Source organism: Heterocephalus glaber, unplaced genomic scaffold (assembly GCF_053883595.1).
Source record: "Heterocephalus glaber isolate CG9 unplaced genomic scaffold, H.glaber_assembly_v1.0 deba00001428, whole genome shotgun sequence".
Classification (NCBI taxonomy): domain Eukaryota; kingdom Metazoa; phylum Chordata; class Mammalia; order Rodentia; family Bathyergidae; genus Heterocephalus; species Heterocephalus glaber.
Genome location: NW_028258293.1, coordinates 13,148,159 through 13,169,401, shown reverse-complemented (window position 1 = coordinate 13,169,401; position 21,243 = coordinate 13,148,159). Strand labels below are relative to the sequence as shown.

Genomic DNA, 21,243 nt, shown 5'->3' with positions numbered 1-21,243 from the left:
CAAAACTGATTCTCCTGGCACCTTGACCTTAGACTTCCTGGCCAACAGAACTCTAAGAAATAAGCCACCTGGTGATAAGCCACCTGGTCTGTGGTACTTTTGTTATAGCAGCAGCAGGACTGAACTAGGACACTTGAATGCCGGTTAGAACTTGGTACAAGGTGGTGGCCAGCCTGCACACTCCTGGGACTGCATATGATTCCGTGTGGGAGGGGGAGGAAGCTATTTGGTCAGAGAAAGATCTCTCCACCCACTCTAGCCAGTAGAGAGCTCAGAGGGAAGACAAGGTGTGAGAGACAGGAACAGGGACATTGAGACAGATGTGCAGCTGCTGCCTAACATTTATCTGCTCTAAGAAAACATCACTCAAATGCCCTCCTCATGGCCCATGTGGAGCCAAAATCTCTCTCTTTTTTTTTTGGTACCGGGGATCGAACTTGGGTCCTTGTGCTTGTGCAACAGGTGGCAAAACCACTGAGCTAAATCCCCGGCCCCGCCAAAATCTCTTTTTAGCTAAAATGTATACATTAAAAATTCAAATTGGTGGATATAGCCAATGCTGGTTTCATTTATTTTTTTCGATAGCCAGTATGTCCTTGAAAAGATAATTATTTCATGATGAGCTAACTCTGGGGCTAGGGCAGAAGATGGCCTGAAGAAGCTTTGGAAAGAAGCAGCCCCCTTTCCACTGGAACTGGGGAAATGGCATCAAATCTCTCTGCTGTCCCAGAGACCAGGCCTTAGCATGACCAGGTGGGTAGGACACCATGGAGATGCTACTTGCTTCCCTAAAGTGGGAGCTTCAATCTGTAACTGAGGTGATCAGAACTAGGCACTTATTAAGCAGCTGCTGCATGCCAGCTGGGTTTCTTTGTAACCCTACAAAATGAGTGTTACTGTGTCCTTAGGCGCACACAGCCCTGTAGGATGCAGAACTTCAGTTGGAAGCCAGGTTTGGCTGGGTCTAGAATCCATGTGCTTTCTGTACCAATGGCTCTCAAAGAGTGTTCCCCGGCCCTAGACTATTACCCAAGAATTTGTTAAAAATGTGAATTCCCGGGCCAGCCTCGGTCCTATTAAGTTTGACTCTCTCGGGACAGAGTTCAAAAAACTGTCCCAATAGTGACTAACAAGTCCTCTAGATGATGCTGAAGTCCGAGAACCCTTGTTCTCTAAGGTGGTCCCTGGCGTCGGGGGACTTACCGTGTGGCTGGGAAAACAAGATAAACATCACATATTTATCAAAAAGAGAAGACAGGAGAGGTGGATGTAGGGAAGGATGGGAGGGGAAGGGTGAGGATGAGAAGAGAGGAGAAGAGGAGAAAAAGGGGAGAAGAGGTGAGGAGGAAGGAGAGAAGAGAGATGGGCAGAAAAGAATGTTGGCTGGATTTGGAGAGGTAATTTGCTGGACTTTTAGGGGAAACATACTTTGGGGATTGGCCCGTCTGCACAGTGAGGAAGGAAAAGTTGTCTGGTTGGGTGTGTGAAGGTGGGGAGCTGGGATCAATTCTCAGCAGTGAGTAAGTGCAGTGAATAGGTGAGCGAGTGAGTCTCGATAAGATGAGTGCATTGCGGGTGCATGTGGGGGACTGCTGGTGCTCTAGAATTCCCAGCTAAAGTGTTCCCGCATAGACTCTGCCCCCACAGGCTGGCCACCCTTCTTTGTGCTCAGCACCAGGCAGTGGAAGCTGTAATTTTCCTACTGTGGGGTCAGCACCCCTTCCATACTGGATTCAAATGCCACTTCCTGGTGAAGATTTCCCCGCCCCTCCCCTGAGGTGGACCCACTGAAGTGTCCCTCCCCTGGGTCCCCCGGCACTAAGCACAGTCCCTTCATTGCCCACATTGAGATGATTCATTTATGGGTTCTGCATGTCCCACTGGGCTGAGAACTGCTCAAGGGCTGCGACTGAGTCTTAACAGGCTTTAGTTTTGGCACAGAGTTGAATGATCTCAATAAATATTTGTAAAATGGATGAATGAATGAGTGGACACATGAATGAATGACTCAATCAGTGATCATGTTTACTTGTGGATGGAACTGCTGTGTACTTGTTCAGCTAAGTGGAAAATTGATGTCTATAAATTGGTTTCAACTTTCTCATTGACTTACATTGTGTCATCAGAGATGCATTTTCTTTATTTTTGCGATTACTTTCATTTATTTAGTGATACATTTTTACTGATCTCTGAGTACGTGCTGGGCACCTTCTCAGTTGGTGCAGTTAGAGAGTGAATAGTCCTACAAAAGGGTGCAAGTCTCTTGGGAGTTTCCAACACCTCACTATTATAGTTTGTGTTTGTTTTTTGTCATCACCCTTTTTTGAGAGTAGATTTAACCTCTTTTGAGTCAGAGACATTTTTTAAAATCTGATAAAAGCTTTGGACTCTTACTCAAAAGGGAATCCCTATGCTGGGATTTATAAACACTTCCTAAATCCACATGAAGACTCTCACTTAGCAAAAGCAGGTTGAGGGGTTGCTGTGTGGTGGCTGCCAGGCTGTTTTGAGGGTTTGGAGTTGTATCAGGTAGGGTTTTGCTCTATGGTGCCTGTCAGGGGAGTGGTAGGGCCTGAGTGAGAGAGTCTGGCTCACTGCTCTCAGAATTACCCTGGCTGGGGCTGGGTATTTGCAGTGGCACCAAGCCTGCCTTGCAAGTACAAGGTCCTGAGTTCGATCCCCGGTACCACAACAACAAAAAAAAATTACTCTGGTTGGATGAAAAATCTGTGACCAGAGTGGTCCCAGCCCTGGCCCCTACAGCCAGACAGGGAGAAGTTGCTTTCTTTGAGCTGGCTGCTGTCACTGCCTGCCAATGATGCCCACAGAGAACCTGCCGTTGTCTGCCAAACTGCCTCTAGCACACTTCATGTGGGTGCATACAGAGAAATGGAGCTTCTTCAGATTTTTCTGAGCTCCTGTTAAAAGCCCAAGCCTCCTGAGACTTATGACATAAAGATAAGAAATCGTGCTTTCACTTTCCCGAGAGGCATTTTGCCCTTCGAATACATGAAAATTAGACCAGTAGCTATTTGTCTAGGTAATGCTTCTGTTCCAAAGGGATAATAAAATATACCCAGCAATTCTACTTTGAGGCATAGTCCTAAAAGAATCAAAAGCAGGACCTTGAGGAGATATTTTTGCCTCCATGAGTGGATAGCAGCACTATTCCCAATAGCAAAAATGTGAGAGTGACCCAAATATCCACTGAGAGATGGGTTGGTTAAATAAAATGAAGTATATACATCTAATGGAATATTTATTATTCCATCTTAAATAGGAAGGAAAGTCCAATATGGGCCACAACAGATGAACTTTTGGGGCATTAGGTAAGTGAAATAAAGCAATCACAGAGGACAGAATACAAGAATTACTTAGAGTAGTCAGATTCATAAAGACAAGAAGTAGAATGGTAGTTGCCTAGGGCTGGTAACCCAGCAATTTTTTTCTTGTTTCCTTGGTAGAGAGTTTCAGTTTTACAAGATGGAACATGTTCTAGAGATGGATGGTGGTAATGGCTGCACAATGCGAGTATTCTAATGAAATTGAACTGGACACTTAGAAATGATTAAAATAGTATATTTATGTTATGTGTAATTTACCATAATTTAAAAAAGATAATAAAACTTCCCTCATCCCCAAGAAGCCCAAAAGGTTAGAGCCAGAACCAGGTCCTTAGGTTAAGCCCCCAAGGTGGCAGGAAGAGGAGACTACTGTCCCCCCCCTAGGTATTTACATTCTTAAAGGTCAGGATGAGGATCTGTAATTCTTTCCATCCCTCCTCAAAAAAGCACAATTGTTCTTCTCGCTCTCCTTTATGGGGAGTATGCTGGAGGGATGGCTCTTCATTTCCTGTATACAAAACAGAGAAAAATCCATTGTTCTCCATCCCTTACATCTCCTGCTGGAAGATTTCCGATTGGGTTTTCTTTACATCCTCTCGGGGGCAAAGTCTGGGCAAAAGGGAGTGACGTGCTACCTGCTGGGAAATAATTGACAAGAAATCTGCCTCTCTTCTATCTCCACGTGCATTCAGAATAAAATGAGTAAAGATGGATATTAAAACCCTGACACGCACATGCATGCACTCACACGGTCAGCGGGTGGCCTCCCTGAGGAGCAAGAATTGCTTCTGTAGAGAAACAGAGAATACATGAAGAACTTTTTTGCACTGAATGCACAAGCAGATGAGGGGCAAGCCTCCCTTTTGCTCCAGCTGTAGGTGTGGGAGCACAGAGGCAGGGTGCCTGCCTCTAGGAAGCTCCAGCCTCAAGGGACAGCTGGGCCCTAGCCAGCTCTTTCTGCAACATCTATTCCAGATGTTTAAAAAATGAATATTAATTTGAGAGCCAAGAACTGTTTCTAAGCACTTTATTTGTGTTTCTTTTGATCCTCACAACTCTATAAAGTGGGTACTATTTATATCCCTTTTATAACTGAAGAACAAAGACAGAGATTAAGTAATGTGGCCAAGGTCTGATTTCAGTTCTTACTTCTCAGGACATTTTGGGAGCAAGTGTTGGCACCTACATCTCAGCTCTGGGGATCTTGAGTTATAGCAGGGCCTCTCATTTTCCCATTTCTCATCCCCAGGTGGGGGCCAAGCAGCTGGTTCCAGCAGCTGGGAATTAGCTGATCCACACACAGAGGGAGTGAGCCACGGGACACTCCTAGGGTAGGTCCCAGGAAGAGGAAAGGAGGGAGGGAGGGAGGGCACTTCTGGGAATAGCGGTTCTTAGTGCCTGCTCCTTTGGGCATGCTCAGATCCATTTCCCCTTCTTCTGTAGCAGGATCCTGCTTTTACTTTTGGAACACATCCTTCTCCTTTATTTAGTCTGTGTGGTCCCTGTAGGGTCAACTCCAGCCCTTGGTGCCATAGGTGGATGGTGACCCTGATCTGGCCTATCAGGGGTGGCCACATACCCATGTTGGGAGTGGGACAGAGGTGTGCTTTTTCCATGGGCTTATACTTCCTGGTAGAATATATTTAGAATACTGTATGAAGAGCCAACCAAAGGAAGGTAGAGCCAAGAGATGATTCATGCAATGGTTAATTTTATGTCAACTTCCCTGGGCCACAGCACTCAGATGTTTGGTCAAACATGCCTAGATTTTGCTGTGAAGGTATTTTTTAGATGAAATTAACATCCAAGTTAGTAGACTTTGAGTAATTCACTTCCATAATGTGGGTGGACCTTATCCAATTAGCCTTAATTGAAAAAGTGACTGATGTCCCCAAAGGAAGAGGGCATTCTGCCAATATGCTGTCTTTTGACTTGAGCTAAAATATTGACTCCTCCCTGGTTCCTGCTGGCCTGCCTTAAAGATTTTGGACTTGCTAGCCCCATGATTGTGTGAGCTAATTCCTTAAAAACAAAAACAAAACAACATTCTCTTTCTCTCTATCCATATATACATACAAATATAATTGCTCCTACTTCTTTGACAAACCCTGACTCACACAGATGGCTAGAACAGAGTCCTGATGTCACTTTTTCAGCATCTGGATCCAGCGAAACCTGACATCAAAAAATATTCCTGGATTTTTCATTTAAGTGGTCCTTTTGAGCTGGGTTTCTGTCACTTGCAACCAATGGCCCCATGTTAGTGAAGCAGCAAGCTCACACAGGACTGAGCTCTGTCTATGCCAGGCTGTGGGCTCCATTTTTACTATTGACCTGGGCCTTGAAAGGTGCATAGGAAGTTCACATGGCCTTGAGGAGGCAGGATAGAGTGAACATGTGCCTGGCAATGGAAGTGATGGAGCAAGGCAAGTCCAGTAAACAGAAGAGCTCCATGTGGTCAAAGCACAGGAAGCAATTGGCAAGAGACATGGTGGACAGGTAGTCAGGGGCCAGGTGATGTAGGGCTTTGAATGCCAAGTAGGAGTTTGGACACTGTCCCGAGGACAGCAAGAGAACAACTGAAGAATTTCAAGCAGGACAGAGACAGGATCTGCTTTGGGCTTTGGTTAGTTCACTCTGCAAAAGGAGAAGACACAATAAAGTAGAGAGAAAAGAGAAGTAGGACAGAATTTGTTTCTGGGTGGAGTTTTTCCTGGTGCTCCTGAAATCCGATTCTGCATGTCATTTTTTTCTCATCTACTTGAAGAAGGATAGTACACTGATTAATGATACAGAACCCCACAGCCCCCTGTCTGGGCCTAAATCCTGGCTGTGGCATTTACTCCATAAGCTCAGGCTTGTTACTGAACACCTAGGTGCTTCCATTTCCCCGATGAAGGTAATGGTATTGTCTCCCTCCTGGAGTTCATTGTAAGGATTAATCAAGTCACTACACATTTAGGGTGCAGCACAGTGATTGGTGACTAACATCTGGTAGAGATGCTCCTCAACTTGCCATAGTGGTAGCCTGCGGGGGTGTATCCAGCCACAGCCCATGGCCACTTGAGGCACAGCTGGTAATGTGGCTCCACAAGATTGTAAACTCTTAAAGCTACTCTGTGACTTTTAGTGGTATTCTTCATGTTGACAGAGTGCTGCTGTGTAGGGGAAGGCTCAGTGCAATGCTAACTTAGCTTCTTGCATCCCCCACAGCCCGGCAAATGGAAGCTCAAGTATATCAGACGTTCCATGTGCTTGGGCATCTCAGCCTGCCTACACGTGTGTGTGCCTGTGAAGATGGACATTTATTATTAGTAAGCAGACATGTAAAATTTTAAATTTAATTATTAAACTCAGGTTTGTGTTATTTAGTAAAATAATTTAATGAGTTAAAAATAGCCTTTTTAGCAGCTGTGGTGTATAGGAAGTACAAAAATGCATCAAATAGTTTTTTGCTCTTGGTACTGTTATAATTACATATACAACATCACCAATACTAGAAAAATAAATTGTTGCTTATTTATGAATTTTTTTATTCCAGCATGGCTTCAGTGTCATCTTGAAAGAAAATAGAACCCCGTAAGAGAAAAGTTGTGGATATTGGAGGCATGTTCAATGAAAAATGTACAGATGAGTACTTTTTTTGTCAAGATAAAAAATAAGGCACTATGCTTAATTTGTAGGGAAATTGTGTCGGTTTTCAAAGATTAGAATCTGAAAAGATGTTATATGCAAAAAATATGCCACTTAATCTGATGGCTGTCAAGGAATGCTTGGTAAAGACAAAATAGCTGTGAACTGAAAAAGCTTGTAATCTCAACACATTTTAAAAAAAGTTTTCTATTATAAAAGCTAGTTAGAAGAAGATCAAAATCATTTATTGATGGCAAATTTACTAAGCAATGTGTGGAAAGCATGGCAGATATAATTTGTCTGCATAAAAAAATGGCTTTTTCTAACATCCGTTTGTCTCACCAGACTATAGCCAGGGAATTGAAGAAATAGAAAAACAATTAAAAGAGATTTGGAAAGTAAAGCTGTTAATTTCAATTTTTACACTTTGGTGACAAAAGAAAATATTGATGCTAAGGACTGGCTCAACTTGTCATTTTTCATTAGAGATGTTGATAATGAATACAGTGTTACTGTGGAAATGGTGTCTTAGTCACTTTCCTCATTGCTGTCACAAATAACCAATACCTGCAGCTTAAATGAGGAGATATTTACTTAGGCTCACATTTTTCTTTGAGGTTTCAGTCTATAGTCCGCCGTCTCCAAGGCAGAATGGCAGAGGCCATGGCGAAGGAAAGCTGCTCGTGTCATGGTGGCCAGGAAGCAGAGAGAGCCCGGAGGAGCTGGGAAGGGACATGAACCCTTCCGAGTCTTTTCCCACCTCCTAACTGCCCCCTATAATCCAATCAGCTTCCCCAAACCCCACCTATGAGCACATGAGGCTTTAGGGGGAGCATCGAGATATAAACCATAACAAATGGCTCTTTTGGTGCCATTAAAAGACACAGCTAAATCTCGTGAATTTCAGGAAGCAGTGAAAATCGCATTAGAGCAATTTTCTTTAACTTTTGTCACATATTACCATATCTGGTGTAGCTTTTGGTGGTGTGCTAATGATGGCTGGTTAAAAAGGGGAGAGGACCTATAACATTAATAGAAGATGATGCAATTGCCAGTAGCAATTCTCATTTCATGAAATATTGCTGCATAATACATCAAGAAAATTTATGAGTGAAACCTTTAAAAATGGATAATGTCAGGCAAATTGCTATCAAAGGTGTGAATTTTATAAGGTCTAAGGGATTGGATCATAATCAATTCCAGGAGTTCCTTAAAAGTATGGATACTGATTATGGGGATATCATTTACTTTTCTGAAGTAAGGCGACCGAATTGGGGTACAATATTGAAAAGATTTCATGATTTGAGAGATGAAATCAAGTCATTTATGGAATCAAAAGGAAAATTTGTGCCAGAACTTGAAGATGAAAAGTGGCTCATAGATTTAGCATTTACTTGGATTTGACTGCTCATGTAAGTAACTTAAACAGGTGTCTTCAAGGTAAAAAATTAACATATCTGTGCTATTTTCAAATTGTAACAGCTTTCAAAATGAAACTTAAATTATAGCAAGCTTAGGTTATGGCAAATAATTTTGTGCATTTTGACATTGGTGAAACAAAGTCCTGTGAACAGCAAAAAATATGTGGCCTTGATATCCACTTTGAAACAGGAAATTGAGAATAGGGCTCAAGAAAAAAAATTTTCAGGTTTTTTTGGGTAGATTTATGACTCCCTTTTCAGTAAATATAAATACATTCCCTACAAATTTTCACATGGAATGTACAGAGTTGTAGATGTTTAACTTAAAGAAAAATTTGATCATGTCTCTTCACTAGAGTTTTATAAGACCTATCTTCCTAAAGAAAAATATTCCTTACTTCATGATATATATATATATATATATATATATATATATATATATATATATATGTCATTGCTTTTGGGCAGTAAGTACTTTTGTGAACAACTACTTTCAAGGATGAGCACACAAAGAGTAAAATTAGATCAACAATTTCTGACAAGTAACCTTGAGAACTCCCTAAGAATTGCAACTACTTTGATTGAACTACACATTGATGCATTAGTTTCACAAAAGCAAGGTCAAATATGCCACTAGTTTTATGTTTCTGTTACCTCCTTTTTAAAAATGTTGCAATAAAAATTATAAGAAAATAAAGGAAGTTTTGTTACTTACATACACTAACTATATTATTAATTTTATATGTGGCCTAAGACAATTCCTCTCCACTCAATGCAGCCCGGGTAAGCCAAGAGCTTAGATACTCATGGTCTTGCTAAATTCATCAGTTAGTTAACTTTCCATTACTGTAGCAAAATACCTGAGATAATCAACTTAAAAGTAGGAAAGTTACACTCTGGCTCACAGAGTTGGAGGTTTCAGTCCATGAGCAGTGGATCTGTTGCTCTTGAGCCTGTGGTGAGGCATCATGTCACAGTGGGAGTGCATTGTGGAAGGGCCCTCACCTCATGGCCAGAAGCCAAAAAGAGAGGAAAGGAGCCACAGTCCCCTTCAAGGACACACCCCCAAAGACCTAACGCCTCCCACTGGGCCCCACCTCTGAGAGCTCCCATCATCTTCCAATAGGACCAAGCTGGGCACTAAGCCTTATCACACAGGCCTTCGGAGGACATTCTAGATGCAAAGTATAGCACCATCACAAGGTAGAAATATTATAAGCCAAAAATGCATGTAAGACACCTAAACTACCAATCAACAATGCTTAGCAACACAGTACACAGTAGAACATGGGCTGTTTCCCCTGGGGAGCTTGTGGCTGACTAGGAGCTGTGGCTCACACTGCTCAGGGTTGTCAGAGAGTATCACACTGCATATATTGCTGGCCAGGGAAATGATCAAAATTTAAAATTTGAAGTAAAGTTTCTACTGAATGTCTATTGCCTTTGTACTATTGTGAAGTCAGAAAATCACAGTGAAGTCACCCTAAGTCAGGGACACCCGGTAGCTGGTAGCAATCATTGCTACATAAGCCAGCAGTGGGGATGGGGAGGCCCAGGCTGCAAACCTCAGGCCCCAGGAGGATAGCTGTGGCCCTCTGGCCTCCCACCTGCCCTCTCCAGGGTTCCACGCCTGCCTCTTCAGTTCTCACAGATGCCGGGCCAGCCTGGGCCCCAGGGATGAGGGAAGTGTCACCACGGGGCAGGAGAGAACAGGGCTCTCAGCTCAGGAAACAGATTCTTATCCAAATCTGAGACTTGAGAATTCGGCTGGGGCCAGATGGGAATGAGCTTCCCAGCCCACACAGGCCCACAGAGAGCATCTCAAAAGCGGAGGCCGTACACTTTCACCCCGACTGCCAGAGACAGAAGTGAGAGGCTCAAAGCTGCCAGCTCCGCGACCCTGGGGACGTTATGGGAAGCTACTTCAGTGAGAGGGACAGAATGCCAAGAGCTCAGAGTCAAAGAGATCCTTGAGTTCCCAGCCTTTTAGGGTTGTGTTTCCACTGTGGGGTGCAGTAGAACCCCTCCCCAGTCACGTCCTCCTTGGCCTCCACATCTAGGGATGGGGGATTTCCTGGACATCTAGGGATGAGGGTTATACCCTAAGGGTGGCAACAAGGGTCAGTGCTGGTTGGATTTGATGAGCTGTGGGCAGCTGCAGAGAGCAGGTTAGAGACTAGGGATGGAAGCAATGGGTCCAGCTTGTGTGGTGAGGGATGGGTGGCACATGACCATGAGTGGCCTGGCTGCATTTCTGTCTTAAGTGCTCAGTCTTGGTCCCTGATGTGATCTCCACGTCTGATTCAGTCCTCCTGTGGATTCCAGCCTTGGCCATACTCTGAATGGCCCCCAAAGCAGGTTAGGAATCAACTTAAGCCCCCCAACTTTATACAAATTTTCTGAGTCCCTCTCCCTTTTTTTTTAAACAATCCTGGGGATTGAACCCAGGGGCTTGACACTGAGCCACATCCCTATGCCTTTTATTTATTTAGTTTTGAGACAGCATTTCATCAAGTTGCTAAATTATCTGGGCTAGGCTTTCACTTTGGATCTTCTTGCTTCAGCCTCTCAGAGTGCTGGGATTACAGGAACGAACCGCCATGCCTGGCTCACCTACTTACCTAATTAATGCCAATTAATCTGCTGCTGTGTACTTTGGATCAATAGGGACAACTTTCTAAAGGAAATTGATTTCCTTGGTGACAGTGTAGCCCACATACCCTGCCAGTCACAGGTGAGTGGCCCTGGGGTTGATTCCTGAACTCAGGTGAGTTAGGTCAATTGAACTGAGCCAGGTGGTGGTAGAAGTGTAGCTGAAAGGTCACCTAGGATAGGCACTGATGATGATGATGATGATGATGATTGTAATACTAGGAACTGAACCCAGGGCCTTCACACTGAGCTACATCCCAGCCCTTTTTTATTTTTATTTTGAGACTGGGTCTTGCTAAGAGGCCCATTCTGACCTTGAACTTGTCCTCCTGCCTCAGCGTCCCATAGAGCTGGGGTTAGAGGTGTTTGCCACCATTCCCTGCTAGGCAGTGATTTTAATAGCATGTCCAAGCTGAGCTCTGCAGAAGCCCAGGAAGCTGGTGACAGAGATGGGAGGATGGCTGAAGACACTAAGAGGCCATGAGGCTGCCACCGAGGGATGGACAGAGCTGGCCCTCCAGAACACATTAAATCAAACCATTTTTCATTTCCAACTTTCAGGGACGTCATGTTTTCTTATCTTGGATTTGGATGAGGTGCCTGGGGTTTGCATGGGATTTGCCACCCCATTTTTCCCTGGAGCTAGAGTTCTGGGTCCCTGTAACTCTGTCCCTGCTGAGGCCTTGGGGTGATACCCTCTTACTTCCACCTCTCCCTTTCTCCCTGAGGTTCTGTTTGAGGTCATCTCATAGAGGGAGAGGACTCCCTGCACCTCCTTCCCTCCCATCCTGTCTGGATAACCCCAGGGGAAATAGCTGTGGTCCTGCTGTCCTTGAGGGAAGCTGAGGGACTCCACACCTTGAGGTGACACTTCCTGCTTCTGGAATAGAGCAAAGGCCCTGCCACCTGGACTTCTTTTTCTGGCCTCTCTCCACTAAGGACACACAAAAGCCCCTCCCACCTGGTTTTCTGCTGCCTCAGCTCTCTGCTCCAAGCCAGCCTGGGCATTTAATCTCCTCCTCACATCAGGCTCAGGTCACAGCACCGGACCTGCTTCTCATCCTTGGATAGGGACCAAAACCTTAAGGATTTTTTATTTGACAGCCTTGAACTCATTCCCAAGAAACACGTTCATTTTACCAATGAGCTCCGAGTACGGTTTGCAGCAGCACTTACAGCAGGAGACAGGTTAGAAGGATGCTGGTGGAGAGAAGAGACTAGGGTCCTACATGAGGCTCAAGGGAGGAGTCTCCAGAGCTGGGAGAGGCCAGAGTCACAGGCCATGATGACAGGCTGCTCCTCCCTTCTGTGCTGGTCTTCAGCAGAGTGGCCTGAGGTGTTCCTTCTCCAGCCCCAGCTCTGGGCCAGAGGGCTGGAAATTCCTGGGTGCCGCACTGGGTTTCAGGGACACCTGCCAGCTGACTTCCAAGACCGATGGCAGGCTTTGTGTCGAAGGGGTAGGTCTGGGGCTCACATTTTCTAGGGGTGAAATTGTTTTCTCTCCCGGGACTTCAGAAAAAAGTCCTGTGGAGAAGAAGAAACAGACAAGGCAGGTGTAGGCCTTTCGAGTGAACTGGCCTGGGCAAGACCCCACACTGGGAGCCCCTTTCCTGGAAGCCCAAGGCCTTGCCAAGCACACAGTGCCCCTCTCGGTGTGGCCCGAGCAGCTACACGCCAGCCACAGCCACAGCCACAGCACACAGGAGGCAGGGGGAAAGCAGAAAGGATTCTAGGGACGGGGGGCAGAGGGCACTGTGAGGAAGAGGAGCAGGGTCTCTTGGAGGAGCAAGTGACAGAAAAGAGAGGGCCGCTTAGGCCACCCCAGGAGCCGTGGCTCAGCAGGCCAACTGTGCTGGGAGCTAAAGGCCCTGATGTTTTGGGAAACTTGTGAGAGAAAAGCCGACTTGTAAGAGTCCAGGCTTGGGTCTGTCCCAGATGCCATCTGCGGGCTTCAGGCCACATCCAGCCCGGTTTCACAGCCAGCCAGCACAGGAGGAAACCACATCCCAAAGAGGGGCTCCACTGTGTGTCCCACAGATGGAGTCCTGATCGAGGGACGGAGAAGGCAGAGGACAGCTTAGGTTCAGGCCGCGACAGGGCACCACAGGACATGAGCAATGCGAATCCACTACCCCTGGTTCTTTGGACCAGCCTTGAAGACCTCATCACAGGCCTGGCTCTACCCAAGCCGGGGCCAGGTGGAGCAGGAGCTCCAGCAGGGCGGCACCCATGAGAAAGGGAGGCACATTTGGCTGAGGACACCCCTCGGGGGACATTCAGGCTGGACTCCTGTGGGCTTTCCCAGCCCAGTATGCCTGTCTTGAGGCACTGGCTAGGCCAGCAGAGAACGGAGCTCAGGGCTCTCCCCAGCTCACTAGGAGCTCCTGTGGAGACCCGAGCCCATTCACTAGGGGGGTCAGGACACCTGCGTCCCAACCAGTGCTCCAGATTGGATGGTGCCTTGTGTCCCTGCCAGATAGATGCTAGTCCAAAGAACCCGCCGGCAGCGTGGGCAGCACGTGGCCACCACACGTGGCATGGACAGATGGCCTGTGGCCGCCTGTCTATTCACCGTGGGCTCCAGCTGCAGGAGGAACCCCTGTCTGTACACGGGAGCACCGGCTTCAAGGAGCTTTCGGACTGGCTGGGGGCTTTCAGCTGCGGAGGAGGGAAGAGAAGAGCTACATACACAGAGCGGAGCAGGAAACAAAAAGGACTCGGTTACTCCTGGGCACAGCTCCGCCCGGCCTCTCCCTGCTCCTGCCTCCCATCTTGGGTCCTGCCTAGGCCCTGGCTGGAACATCAGGAGCAAGACAGGTGGGGAAGTTGGGCTCCACTGGGCAGAAGGAGCCACAGGCATGGCTGTGATAGACAGTGAGGGTGTGAGGGGTGGGTGATGAGCTGCGGACAGAGGGGAGACCCTGCAAAGGCAGGCAGACAGACAGAGCAACAGAGAGCTACCATTGCATGGAGGATGACAAGGAGGAAGAAGCGGGGAGAGAGCCAGGAAGCAAGCAAAGGAGGGAGGCGGTATGGTGTGAAGGGGAAGGGCGTGGGCAGCCCGGGAGAGATTAGAGGGAGGCAGGCAGGACAGAGAAAGACACACACAGACAGAGGGAATCTCAGAGAAAGCAGGACCAGGCCGAGGCTCCCTGCAGAGCTCAGTGTGGGGACAAGAGCCTGTGGCCTGGCTGCCTGGAGACGCAGCACGAGCAAGCGCAGTCAGACATCAGAAGGATCTTGCAGGGAGCGACAGGGACATGGAAATTGTTACCCAGCAGTGGTGCCAGGGATAAAGTTCTGAGTGGGGAACCAAGAATTGTGAGTCTTTGTCCCAACTTCACTGTGTATTGGTCTGAGGCCTTGAGCTTCAGTTTCCCTACATGACAGCCTTGGGGGTGGCTCTGACACTGCTGGGGACAGTGATTGGTTCTGGGGCTTCTCTAGCCCAGGGTGTTCTAGGACCCATGACTGTGAGCAGCAGTAGGCCTGGGCCTGGGCTAGGGGAGGCTGGGAGAAGGTGTCCAGGTCGCTTAAACCAGGCGTCCGCACACTTACAGCTCGTCATCGTACTCCTTGGGGGGACAGACGGCAACCACGAGGTCGATCCAGTCCTGTGGGGAGAAGCCGTGGGACTGTGGGGCACACTCGGTGGAGGCTGCATCTCCATTACCTTCCCTTTGCCCACGGCTCGCTCAGCCAGCTGTGCCTGCTTCCCACGGGGAAGTGGACACAGGTAGGGCTGGACTCCTCCTGCCGAGCAGGGCCCCCACTGTGGGATCCCCAGCTCTGGGGGCTGTTTCTAGTCTCTGAGGCTTTCCAGCATGAGGCATGAGGCCCCCAGATAATGCTAGGTCTCCCTGCTCCTCTGTAGACCAGGGCCAGGTGGCATCCTTGGAATCACCTGAGGGAATTTGTAAAAGGTGTAGACCCTTAGACTTGGTTCCCGGAAGTCTGGGGTGGTCCTGGTGTTTCTAACATGCTCCCTAGGTAATTCCAAGGCCTGTCTTCTGAGGGGCTCTGTCCTCCTTCCCGATCCTAACACTTGGGTGCCCTCAATGGCATCTCTGCCGTCCTTGGCTTGCCGGTCAACGTCCATCCTGGGCCTGCAGGTAGCTCCTGAAGAGTACCTGAAATAGCACCGGCCCATCTGCCATGTGCCAGCTCCCAAAACTGAGCTGAAATCTCTCTCCCAAGGGCCACCCTCCATCCAATCCAGCTCTGCCCCCCAGAATCACAGAGAGCACTTCTGCTCCCTCTACTCTAAGGCAGCCCTGCAGATAATCAAAGACAGTCATCGTGGTACCTGTATGTCTTCTCTTCTCCACATCCCTTCATGTGGGTCCCAGGCCCATCTGGTCAGTGTCCTCAGCACTGAACTTAATATCTCAGGCTCGGCTGCCTGCATACAGTTGCACAGGTTGTGCATTGCACAACATGTGTGGGCACCGTCCATGCTATGGTCTCTAGAAGGGCATCCCCTCAGATTGTGCCGTTCACGCTACCACCGCCTCTCCTTCATCCTGGGGCTCTCTACTTCTGTTACTGCTTTCTAGTATCCCCAGCACTTGATTCCTATTCAGTGTGCACTTAGAGAAGACCCTATGCCTTCTTCTTGGGTGTACTGCCAAGACCAGTCTCCTGGAGTCTGCATTTGTGCCATTGCTGTCAGATTTAGGCCATCGGCTGGATGCGGGTATATGCCAGTCACCCAGAAGTTGTCTGGATCTTAGATACCCACCCTGGGATGGGGCACCTAACTTCACGGCCTGGCTGCAGAGGCCAGGAGCTGAGGCAGGTAGGAGAGGGAGGGGAGGAAGGGGCTGGGTCTTACCCCACCCTGATTCCAGGCCTTCTGCAGGGTGGCCTCCGCCTCGGCCAGGGTGTAGTCTGTTATGATCTTGCCATTGATAGCCATGATCTCGTCCCCCTTCACAAGGCCACCTGCAGGAAAATGGGGCTGAGTGCCCACAGGGCTGTGCTGGTCATGTGCCCAGCCTGGGACAAGCAAGAGAGAGTCGCTGTGGGCACAGGAGAGGCCCTGGGCTCCGAAAGCAGGAGGGAAACACTGCACCGGGTCAATCACACCCTCTTCCCAGCTCAGAAGAATTGGGAAACTAACAAGGACTCATGGCCATAGGTCCTGGCTGAGCCCCGATTACCACACAGGGAGGAGACCTGCATTTCCAGGCAGTTGACAGAGACTCGAGCTAGATCTGTAGCCGCACCCTTCTCTGGTGCCCAGCAGGCCATTCCACCTAGAACATCTTCTCTCTTTCTCTCTTCTTCTGGGTCTGGTATGAACACCTCCTCCAAAGGGAGGGCTTCCCTGACTCCATTTAATAGAAAGCAGCTCCTTCCAGTTATCACTCCCAGCACCCTGGTCTCATCCTGCATAGCTTATAACCTGTATCACTAACTGCATTTGTGTGTGTGTGTGTGTGTGTGTGTGTGTGTGTGTTGGTACCGGGGCTCAAACTCAGGACCTTGCACTTGTGAGGCAGGCGCCGGAACCATTGAGCTAAATCCCCGGCCCTACTAACTGGATTTTTAAAACTTGTTACTGGTGGTTCCTCCCACTATATGGTCAGGGCCACAAGGGGAGGGATTGTCTTTTGGGTTCACTGCTTTATTCTCAGCATTTCACATAACATCTAGCAAAAAACCAGGAGCTCCATAGGTATTTGTTGACTAAGTGACTGGTGTTAAAAGGTGTCCCTGGATAAGCTGTCCTGTGATCTTAACAATTTGGGGAAGAATTGAATGATAAGCTGAACAGGACTTGTCAGAGCCTTGAGTTTGTTAATTTGGACTGTGGCTGTTTAAGTGGACAGATTGTGCATGGTTTCCCACACCTCTTTTGACCTCATAACCCTTTTTGAGGAATTTCTCCCAGTCCTGATGTCTGAGGAGATGAAGCCCATGTGAGTGTGGTGTGTGCTACTGAAGATGGTGGCCATGGTGGCTTAGAACACAAGTGCTCCTAGGAACTTCCACCAGCCACACAGATGTCCAAAGAAGCATGGAGCTAGACTGTAGACAGCAGTGTCCTCTGGACAGAGGGACAGGGGAAGGGTGACTTCCACTTTTTCACTTTGTATAAACCCAAGATGGAGCCTCGGGGCCAATAGGGCAGTGGTTGGTGTGGGCTTTGTAAGTGGGGAGGGCCAGAAAGAGTCACCTGTTCTATTCTTCTCTCCCTGCCAGAGAAGGAGACAGCTGGCCTCCCTGAGCCAAGCAGCAACCCCTCTTTGGATGGCACAGGGATGAGTCAGAGCAGGGTGTCCAGCACCAGTCAGCCATGGCAGCTGCATCCCTGACCAAGCTCTCCCTCCAGGTGAGAGGAAGACTCAGTGTGGTGAGAGGGCACTGAGGCCACCGAGGGCCCGGGTGGCACAGCTGGTTTGCACCCAGGGTTCCCAGTGTGCGCACCCACCTTGGTGACGGCAGAAGCCTGGCTGCCAGCCATCGGGTGCCTCTGTCTTCACCCCGCCTCCTGCCTCAGGTCCCCACCTTCCAGCACCTCCATCCATCCCCACTCCCACCTGAGGGAGGGGTGACTCCAGCCCAGAGCTGCTCTGGGGTCCAATCACAGGATTCCCGCTGCAGCCTGGGAAGGGAAGGGCCGGGCCAGAGGCTCCCCCTCTGTGGGTGCTGAAGAGCTGCTGGGACATGGCAGAAGAAATCAGCAATGGTGGAGTTTCTGACCTTGTCTGACAGGGGAAGGGGAGGAGCGTTTGGAGCAAGACACTGAGCCTGGCGACTGCAGAACTTCGCTCACCAGCAGGCACTGCTCTTATTGAAAAGTGGGCACAGGCAAAGCCTTGAGAGAGACATGGGCTGTGGGGGCCTCTGGGAGGGGCAAGGCTGCTGAGGACCTCGAGGAGAGGTGGCACTTGTGCTGGTAAGAAAGCCAAATGGCCACTTTGTGTAAATTCAAGTCCTGCCTCCACCCTTTACGGCCTCGAAGAATCACAAAGAAGTACTTTGACTTCTCGCACCTCAGTTTCCTAAGCTGCAAAATGAGAATTCTAATATCTCTCCTGGGGTGTGCTAGAAACACTTAGACACAGAGGTGTGTACGTGCCAGGCACGTGGACTAGCACCAACACATCATTAGTTCCTCAGGCACTGTCACCCCCAAGGTTGGGTTTGGGTGGCTTTTCTGCCTTTCTGTGTGCTCGTCCCTCCTCCTGCAAAAGCCTCTCTCCTTTTCACAAAGTTGGCATTGATTCATCACTTATTATTATTATTATTATTATCATGTCTTTTCGAGACAGGATCTTGCTACGTAGTTCAATTTGGCCTTGAACTCATTGTGTTGCCCAGGTTGGCCTCAAATTCATAGTGATCCCCCTGCCTCAGCCTTACAAGCATGCACTGCCACACCTGGCCTGTGATTCATCTTTTAAAGCTGATCTCAGGCATTGCCCTTCCAAGGGGTCTTCCCTCACCCGCTTCCCCTCCATGGATCCTCCCTCACAGCTCCTCTCTCCCTGAGTTCCCTGTAAGTTCTTCATGCACAGTACACTTAGGTAGTATCTGGTTGTTCTGGGCATGTTTCTGCCACTAGCCTGGGAGCCCCTGAAGGCCAGGGTGACATCAGCTTGGTGGGGTACACACAGGACCTGGCACTGTGCTGTGGCCTCAGGGAACTTCCTGGATTGGATAGATGGTGGGCTGGCTGGCCTGGGTTTCTTTTTTGTTTTGGGTGCTGGGGATTGAACTCAGGACCTTGCGCTTGTGAGGCAGGCACGGTGCCACTAAGCTAAATCCCCGGCCCTGGGTTTCTTTTTTGTTTTGCTCTTGAGACAGGGCCTCCCTGTGTAGCCCAGGCCAGGGTGGCCTTAAACTCACAATGATCGTCCTGCCTCAGCCTCCCAAATGCTGGGATTACAGGTGTATGTGACCACATCTGGCTGGTCTGAGTTTCTTTAGTAGCTGCCCCTCTCCAAGTGGCCAGCTGCTTCCCTGGGGGAACTTGTACCCCCATCACATCGAGCCCCAAACCCGGGCAGGGATGGTCCCCACTCACCATGCCGCTCAGCCGCTCCCCCGTCATACACAGCCGAGACGACCACCTTCCCGATCGGGGAGTCCACACCGCCTTCCAGGGCCAGGTCTAAGGAGCCCTCCTGGTTAGAGGAAAGCGGGTCTTAGGGGACACGTAGACAGCAGCCTGGGCACCTGGGCACCGAAGAGCCTCTGAAAAGGGCCATGGAGAGCAAGGCGCTGAGCAGTGCCCTCAGGGAGAAAATAGGCCAGGGTGGCCAGAGGGCCCAGTGTGTGGTCCACACAGGGAAGGGAGTGGGGAGAGCAGTGGGGACCTGAGGGGGTCTCACTGCAGCCACCTTGGGAGCGGGGGAAGCAGGGAGCCAAGGTGGCAGGGCAGGGGCAGAGAAGGTGGTGGCCCACCCGCCCTCACCACGTGCCCTGGTACCTTCTTGATGCGCAGGAGCCGAACGTCCTTCCCTATGATCTGCTCTGGGGTGAACTGGGGGGAAGGGGAGAGGCTGTGAGTCTGCTGAGGGTGGGAGTGTCCCCAGGCCCTGGGGGTTAAGGAGCACTCACACACAGACAGCCTCACGCACCAGGTCCCCTCCTCCGGGCTTATTGTGAGGATGGGCCTTGCAAACACACGGCACGATGCGTGGCATGTAGATAGTGCCACCTTCCCTAGAAGGCCTTCTGGAAGGAGCCTTTCCAGGAAAGAGCGGCTGGGGTACCCTGGGGGCTCATGTGACCCATGTTACTCACGCACCCTGTAACACCAGTCCCACCCCCACCACACACACATCCCCATCCCTGGGCTCACTCCTGGGGCAGGGAGTTAGCTCTTACCATGGAGTAGGGCTCAAAGCCTTCCTCATATTTCCGGAAATCCTGGAAGCAGAGGGAGGGCTTTAGGGTGTCAGAGCAGAGGCCCTTGCGGGCCAGAGCAGAGAAGGAAGAGGGTGAATGGGTCAGAGGTGGGGGCAGGTGTGGCTGGCTGGGTTAGGAGGCAGGGAGGTGGCTCGTCCCAGGAGCTAGAGCCCTTGCCCAGGGGCAGGTGGGAAGCTGCAGAAGCTTTTGGAGGGGCTCGGCCCTGTACTCTGCAAGGCCCAGCAGGCGGATGTCTGTGGCTGCAGGACACTGCTGTGTCTAAAACCTGGGCAGGTGGCCCCTGCCCTCCACAAAGTGTCACCCCCAGCATCAGCCTTTCAGCCCTACATCACCTCCTCCAAGTGCCCACTTGAGCCATGCTAGGCCTGGGGGAGAAAGCCATGCCCCTCCATCCAGTGCCCAACCCCTGTCCAGGCTGCACTGCCTGGTGCCTGGCACTGTTTTCACGCAATGTTCCTCTAGAGCATCAGGGCCCCCAGGTTGGTCCTTTGGCTGAGGGAGAAGAGAGGACATGCAGCTCTGGGGCCCTGGCCTGAAGAGGTTGCTACGGGGACAATGTCCCCAAGATTTAGAAACAAGGAGGGAGAAGGGACCAGAGCCAAGACTGGCCTTCCTCAGAGTCACATGCAGAGAGCAGAGTGAGGGGCATCACAGGCCGCAGGGCCAGGATACTGAGACTGAGTGAGGACAGTAAAGCTGTGGCTCGCTCAGGGCCCTGTGACAGCCTCAGCTCGAAGTTCCCCGGGTCACATCAAGCATCCCTGAGAGCCTGTGATCAGGGGTTCAGGGAGGCTGCAGGGGAAGCCCAGTGTGTAGCACCCAGGCTCTGGTCATAAGATAAAGGTCAAAGATCAGCAGACAGCTCCCTGGGCATCCGCCTGCCACCCCTCCTCACTGCCCTTCCCCTCCAGGGCTCAGCCTCATGCGGGTGGTGGCCTACACCAGGTCGGGGTGTGGGTGTCAAGTCACATCCTGCAAATCCACGCATGACAGAGGTGTACAGCCATGATCCTATCAGAGAGGCCTGCCTGTCCCTGGCTGCTCCATCTGCAGAGCTGGGCACTGTGGGCTTGACCCGGAGGATCTGTTCTCAGGGATAGGGCAGAGAGCAGGTCTTGCATCTTGTGTGAATCGGAGACAGTGAGCCATTGCAGCTGGCTGGCCCTTCACGAGGGGGCTCCACCCATCACTCCTGGGCCCAGCCAGGCGACATTCATGCCTAAGGTCATCCAGTCAGTGGGGAGGGGAACAGGCTTTGACCCTAAGACGCCTCCTTTCAGCACTTCTCTCCCTGTTTCGGGCTGTCCCAA

The 21,243-nt window shown here is 49.8% G+C and overlaps 1 protein-coding gene and 1 long non-coding RNA gene across 12 annotated transcripts in view; one reads left to right on the top strand and one right to left on the bottom strand.

Moving 5' to 3' along the window:
- The first annotated feature begins 4,195 nt into the window (after nt 1–4,195).
- On the top strand, nt 4,196–7,264 carry LOC110350568 (uncharacterized). The gene is made up of 3 exons (XR_002397204.2): nt 4,196–4,675; nt 6,558–6,658; nt 6,886–7,264. It is a non-coding gene; the product is annotated as an uncharacterized LOC110350568 (long non-coding RNA).
- A 4,835-nt stretch (nt 7,265–12,099) lies between these two features.
- Nucleotides 12,100–21,243, bottom strand: part of Ush1c (USH1 protein network component harmonin) — a 47,650-nt gene continuing 38,506 nt past the window's right edge. For 10 of the 11 annotated variants that reach the window (XM_087211595.1, XM_013074623.3, XM_087211599.1 and 7 more), the window contains 6 exons: nt 19,892–19,933; nt 19,491–19,544; nt 19,086–19,185; nt 15,885–15,994; nt 14,609–14,664; nt 12,100–12,574 (listed from right to left, as the gene is read on the bottom strand). In XM_087211595.1, coding sequence (XP_087067721.1) covers nt 12,562–12,574; nt 14,609–14,664; nt 15,885–15,994; nt 19,086–19,185; nt 19,491–19,544; nt 19,892–19,933 — 375 coding nt within the window. In that variant the 3' untranslated portion in view covers nt 12,100–12,561. Of the gene's footprint in view, nt 12,575–14,608; nt 14,665–15,884; nt 16,011–19,085; nt 19,186–19,490; nt 19,545–19,891; nt 19,934–21,243 lie in introns of all 11 variants that reach the window. The other variant, XM_021263867.2, reaches the window with a different exon arrangement.